The sequence below is a fragment of the Astatotilapia calliptera genome, chromosome 10 (assembly GCF_964374335.1).
Source record: "Astatotilapia calliptera chromosome 10, fAstCal68.1, whole genome shotgun sequence".
Lineage (NCBI taxonomy): Eukaryota > Metazoa > Chordata > Actinopteri > Cichliformes > Cichlidae > Astatotilapia > Astatotilapia calliptera.
Window position 1 is genome coordinate 21,866,213 of NC_137431.1, and position 6,071 is coordinate 21,872,283.

Genomic DNA, 6,071 nt, shown 5'->3' on the forward strand with positions numbered 1-6,071 from the left:
CGGGTCGCCAGGGCAGCAGCCTAGGCTTAGGCAAACAAACAATAAAAACAATTTTTAATATATATATATATATATATATATATATATATATATATATATATATATATATATATATTCAACCAGATGTCATACAGATGTTTCATGAATTGCCCTGGCTGAGTTCCATCCTCTACACTGACAGTAAACTGTACTATATGCTGTCTTTATATTAGACAGTATACAGTTGGTATGAAGGTGGAATTCAGTCAATGAATCTAATCATCAACTTCAAACTCATCTCTGAGGCACTTAGAGTAACGTTTCTCTGAGCATTAACCCACAGCAGCTGTGCACCAGTCTCACGCTGTTCTTTACTTTAAATTCATCACAGTACAGCAAACTAACCTGTTTACCCTGCACTAACCTGCAGCGGATTTCCATCCAGTCTGCCTCAATTTGTTTTACAGCACGTTTCACAATATGAAAAAACATAACATAAAAACATACATCGGATTTAAAATCATGAGGACTTAATGTACGCTTTAAATGTGCAGCCTTACCTTTGAACCTAACCTCTCTTCCTCTCCTGTCCTGTCTTTCTTATCTTTCTCCATCTCTGAGTGAAGTTAGCTCTTTTTCTTTTCCCTCCCTGTAAAATACAGCAGCTGGACTTTTAGCTAGCAACACACTGTGAGACAAACTACTAATGTTTGTTAAGCTGATGGAAACGTTGGATTTGAAATGACCTGCCGCTTAAAAAATGTTTGTATGTTTATGCTGGCTCCTCTTCCTAGGGCTGAAGTGCTGAAGATGCTGAAGTATCACGATAATGCAACTTATGTACACTTGCAGTTCTTCCGGTGCCAAAAAACAAAACGAAAACAACCTTTAACCCCTTTAACTATGGCACACGCACACGGCCTTGCACCTTTCATTCCGTGGTAACTAACACACAAACGGGACTGCCTGTCATGTGTTACTGTTTAGACTCAGATCAGTTTGATGTTTGAAGACCCACAGTGACGTGAACTAATAACTCCACTCAAATGTGTTAAACCAAAGTAACGAGCCTGTTTTGAATATGTAAGCAGTAGAAAGGACATATATTTGTTTAGAAATGTAGTGAGTAAAAGTAAAGAGCTGTCACAAAAATAAATACACAGGTAAAGTACAAAAACCTGAAAATTTTACTTAAGTACAGCCACCTCTGAAAATAGTCATCCCAGCATGAAAACATCTTCACTATATCTTCACAGAGCTCTGCTCCCTTTATCGCAGTGTTAGCCCTGTTTCTTTTTACCACTGTTATCATCATCATCATCATCATCATTATTATTACTAGTCTCAAGTCCTTCACCCGTCACTATTTTAGCTGTGAGTTTACACACACACACACACACACACACACACGCACACACACACATATATATAGCCTTGCAGATGACGCATGAATTTGCCCCTGATCACGTCTCTGTTATTGCACGAGAAAACGCAATATACCTTTCAGCTGCTGCTGAATAATTGAGGTGCCCTCAGTCGCCACATGTCGCTAACGCACAAGCCTTCAGCTCAACTTACCGCATAGGGACAACGTTATGATATCAATGCAGGTATTCCAAAAATGAATTATTCACACCGCCAAGCTCTTGTTTTATCTTCATTTTTATGCCACAAACGTGCCGGCCGTTAGAGAGAAATTTGGCTCTGGTCTTGAAAAGAGTTTCACGCTAATGGAGTATTTTTAATAACAATTAAAGTGAAATGTTTTCTTACAGGCCAATAAAATAACACTTAATTAAATGAAATTAACGTTTACAGGTCAAAAATCAACTGGGCGAGAATTTGCATTTTATTTTACCGTCTTCTCTCAAGTTCTTTTTGTTCCCCGTAAATTACACTGTGAGTATTCACTTCTCATCAACAAACCCCAAAACGTTTCCGTGTATTTGTAAATTGATCCGAAACTATTAACAAATGTATTTTATTTTAATTTAATTTAATAATACTATTGTTAAAACTAAAACAAACTGGTTGGGCCTATTTTTAAAAGCACTGGGATATTTTCCATATAGAAATATGACAACAACAACAACAACAACAACAACAATAATAATAATAATAATAATAATAATATTAATAATAATAATAATAATAATAATAATAATAATAATAATCGCTGGGTGCGATAGGCTATTCCGCGCTTCCCCCAAATAATTATATCAAAATATTAAAATATTTGTTTTAAACTACACAAAATATGTAAATAGCAAAAAATAAAATTAAATACTTACTTAGATAAACAGAAAAGAAAATCATAAAAACCATTCCCATCTTTCCTGCGTTAAACTGTGGTACAGCCAATGTCTCCCTAGAGTTCCCAGAGTTCCCAGTCAGGCTTCTACTTCCAACTCTTCCACATTACTTCGTTTTATACCAATATATAATTAATATTGCATCGTCATTACTTAATAATTTCAAAGCCCATGCACGGTGACATGAGGGCATCCATAATTAAAACCGTGCTAATTAGAGAAAGGGGCCATAAGTAGCGTGTACACAGTCAGCGCTCTGCGGTGTGAACATCGCTGTAGAAACGGAGGCCCGTCTCTTTCTTTGGTCCTTGTCGGCTATCATATACAACGATACATATTTAATTCCAGCAGAGGTCTGGGGATTTATAAATAACACAGTCTCGCGAGGTCCCATAAAAACAAACTGTTTACAATGAAGTTATGGCCCATTGGTTCGGCCTGCGATTTGTTCGTCACGGTAACGGCTCTCGCGCTGTAACTTCAAGAGTAAATGAATGCAGCTTCATAAGTCACAGAAATAAAGTCGCCCCAGTGGGATTTTAAAAAATAACTGATAATTTATTAAGTTTAAAATTCACACATGTTTTTTCCAAATGAAATCAAGAGTGAGAAAAAATAAATAGTTAGATCAGGTGATGGAGGCCTGTATACTGGATATATCTCACCAATATGATAAATATACAGCTCACCTGTAATGGTCCAAAACACGTTCACATCAAAATATTAAAATATAGCAGCAGCCAAAGCCACACGTCTGTGCCTCATATATATATAAGACGGTGTCATTTTCATTTCTAAATAATTAAAGATAGCCAGACTCACAGTGTCATATACCTTGTGAAAGAGTCACTGTTGCTTGTGCGTAAATTACCTTCACACAGTTCACGAAGAGAGCTGATTAGTTCGCAAAAAAGAAAAATACCGAGAAAAAATAGTGATTTAAAAAGGTGAACACACTGAGGACACATTCCACTGAAGTTTTCAAAAAGAAAAGAGGTGAAAAAGAAAGCGGTGAAAACGACATATAGTTCAGTGTATATGAGCCAGTGATGTGGAGGACAAACTCAGGTCTCAACCAATTATCTTACAAAATCGTATTTTTTCTTTTCTTCTCGAATTCCTGAAGACTCTGTCTGTCTCTTCAGATAACATCAGTTTAACATTTAAACAGCCCATAAATTCAGCCTCCATGAACTCCAAGTAATGGTTTATAAAAAGTGAGTTAATAATCCCTGAATGTGACAAATTGTCAGGGTGAATTTCCTAAAAATCCACATTTAGAGTGTGCAAGATACAAGACAAACAACATCAAAGTCATCCTCCTTACAGATCTATAACACATTTATCAGTCCCGTATTAATAACAAAATCGAAAAAGTGCAACAATGAAGAGTGCGTGACACGAAATGGGGATGAAGTAAAAGTCTTTCTGGGAGCAATCCAAAATGAGACACGTTGCAAAATCCCTGTTAGTTAGGTTACTTAGGCTATTATTAATCACTCGATCAAAAATGTAGTAGGCTATTTTATTCATGATCTGTGTAACTCAGTGCACCGCAGAGTATTTCATTCGTTTCTGTTTTTGCCGCTGGTTGCAAAACCACACTCGAACCACGTTCTTTTTCAGGTCCAGTTTTTCGGCGATCGCCGCAATTTTTTCCGAGGAGGGTCGGGGCTGAATGGCAAAGTACGCTTCCAAAGAGCGCTTCTCCGGCGCGGCGATGGACGTGCGCTTTCTTTTCCTCTCGTTCCCGTTGAAAAGGTCCGGCTTGCTGCTTTTCTCCCGGTAGGCAGCCTCGGCTTCCTCCAGCCAGGCCTGGAGAACCGGCTTGAGCGCGATCATGTTGTTGTGGGACAAGGTGAGGGACTCGAACCTGCAGATGGTGCTCTGGCTCAAAGACCCCACTCCTGGGATCTTGAGGTTGGCCAGAGCTGACCCGACGTCCGCCTGGGTCACCCCGAGTTTGATCCTCCTCTGTTTGAACCGCTCGGCGAAGGCTTCCAGCTCCCTGGGATCCGACTCTACGTCGTTGACACAAGCCATACCGCCGTGAACGGACAGGGAGTGAGGGTGGGCCATAGTGGCCATCGCCTGGTGCAGCTGCCCCATAGTCTGCAGGTGGTGATGAGGGTGCTGGTGGTGGTGCGCCGGCGTGGTCATCCCTGGAGGCTCTGGGGCACCCATCCCGGTCACAGCCAGGCTGGTGGAGAGGTGGTCCAGGAGGTCTCCGGCCTCCAGGGTCTGTCCGAGGTGGTGGTGGTGATGAGAGGCGATGGTGGAAGGAACGTGGGAGATGGGCACGGTAGTAGAGGAAGAAGATGAAGCTGAGGTGCAGGGGACACTGTTCATGGTATGGTAAGTCACGTCTGGTTTGAACGGGTGACTTTTGCCGTGAGAGACAATGCTGTCAGCAGCCGCCAGAGCCTCTGCCCGTGCCAGCAGGCTCTCATCAAAGCCTCCGAATATATTGCCCTGCAGCTGCAAGCAAGAGTGCGCATACTGGAGTCAGTGGGGAATTCTGTCAGGCAGCTCTCAGGATCTAAAAAACATTTTCCAAAGGCAAGCAGCGCCGAGGAGAGAAGAGAACCCTCCTCAAAGCGCAGGTCATAAAAATTAATATGAAAGCAAGAGCATTGCTTGAATAGACATGTGGATGAGATGGGGAGGATGGGGTTGGGAGGGGGAGGGGGGTACAGACAGAAGAGAGAGGGAGAGATAGCGGATAGAACAAAGTCCTGTCAAATCAACTTTACAGACATTTCCAGTGTGATATTTTCCCCTTTCTCTCACCCAGTATACTCCAGTCATTCTCCCCTGACCTGAACGTACCTGTGGGGCGGGCAGACAGACTCTGCGCATGCCCTCCGAGCCTGAGTGCAGGCCGGGATACTTGGGCTCGTGCAGAGCCGGGTGCATGGAGAAGTGCTGCTTGCCGTTCATGGTCATCATCATCCTCCCTGCAAGCACCTCGCTAGCAGTGTGGCCCCTGACATAAAAGTTGGGGCACGGACAGCTACACGGCTCCTTTGCTCTCCTTCACCAGACTGAACAGTTAACATCAGCAGCGCCTCCCGGCATTCCCCTCTCCCGCTTCCTCCCTCTCCCCTCCTCCTCTTTCAGTCTCCCTCCTCCCACCCACCCTCTCTTCTGCTCAACTTACAGGTTGCAGAATCGTGGACTCTGTGCGCAAGCGTCTAAGAATAAGCAAAACCAAAAAGCCCCACAATTCTTTAATTAAAAGGCTATTTATCGACGGCATCCTTGATATTTGGAGTCTTGTAATTTCCTTTCCCCTGAGATATAGATGTGTATTATCACACCGACATTTACAGCCTATGTTATTTCTATAAATCCAGTGTTAAGTTCATGCAGGATACCTCCGAGCTCCCCACCATTGCCAACGATGAGGTCATAGGTGACAAGCAGAGTGAAAGGCTTACAGCAGGCTGCAATGTAGCAATTATTATGCAGCACAAAGACCGTTTCAATCATTTCAGCACCGAGGACAGCGCAGCATTTTGAGTAGTAGTACTGAGTGTGTATTAAACCGTGGATGGATATGTTTGGATGACTTTATGGATGGATTTGGTCCTGCGTGCTCCAAACTGTATCTAAGGCCTGCTGGTTGACCGGTCGACCCAACGGCCTTGGCTTTGTCCCATCCACTGTGAACGCCAGTCCTCGGGCTGTTTCACGGTCTTCTCATGTGGCTGCCTGGATAAAACTCACGAAGCCGGCCTGGACGGTCCGAAAGAGGAGCCAGGTTGGCAGAGGCTCCCG

At 42.9% G+C, this 6,071-nt stretch overlaps 1 protein-coding gene across 1 annotated transcript; it reads right to left on the minus strand.

Moving 5' to 3' along the window:
* Positions 1 to 2,823: 2,823 nt before the first annotated feature.
* Positions 2,824 to 5,356, minus strand: pou4f3 (POU class 4 homeobox 3). The gene is made up of 2 exons (XM_026183251.2): positions 5,121 to 5,356; positions 2,824 to 4,769 (listed from the first exon to the last, which is right to left on the minus strand). Exons 1-2 carry the CDS (start codon positions 5,241 to 5,243, stop codon positions 3,837 to 3,839), a joined length of 1,056 nt encoding a protein of 351 aa, XP_026039036.1. The 5' UTR covers positions 5,244 to 5,356; the 3' UTR covers positions 2,824 to 3,836.
* Between the last annotated feature and the right edge of the window lie 715 nt (positions 5,357 to 6,071).

Bases quoted from the DNA above. Each gene is read 5' to 3' on its own strand.
- pou4f3 (XM_026183251.2), bottom strand. From the start codon at position 5,243: ATGATGATGACCATGAACGGCAAGCAGCACTTCTCCATGCACCCGGCT. The intron at 4,770-5,120 runs GTACGTTCAGGT...TCTTGCTTGCAG, and splicing joins TCTGTCTGCCCGCCCCACAG to CTGCAGGGCAATATATTCGG.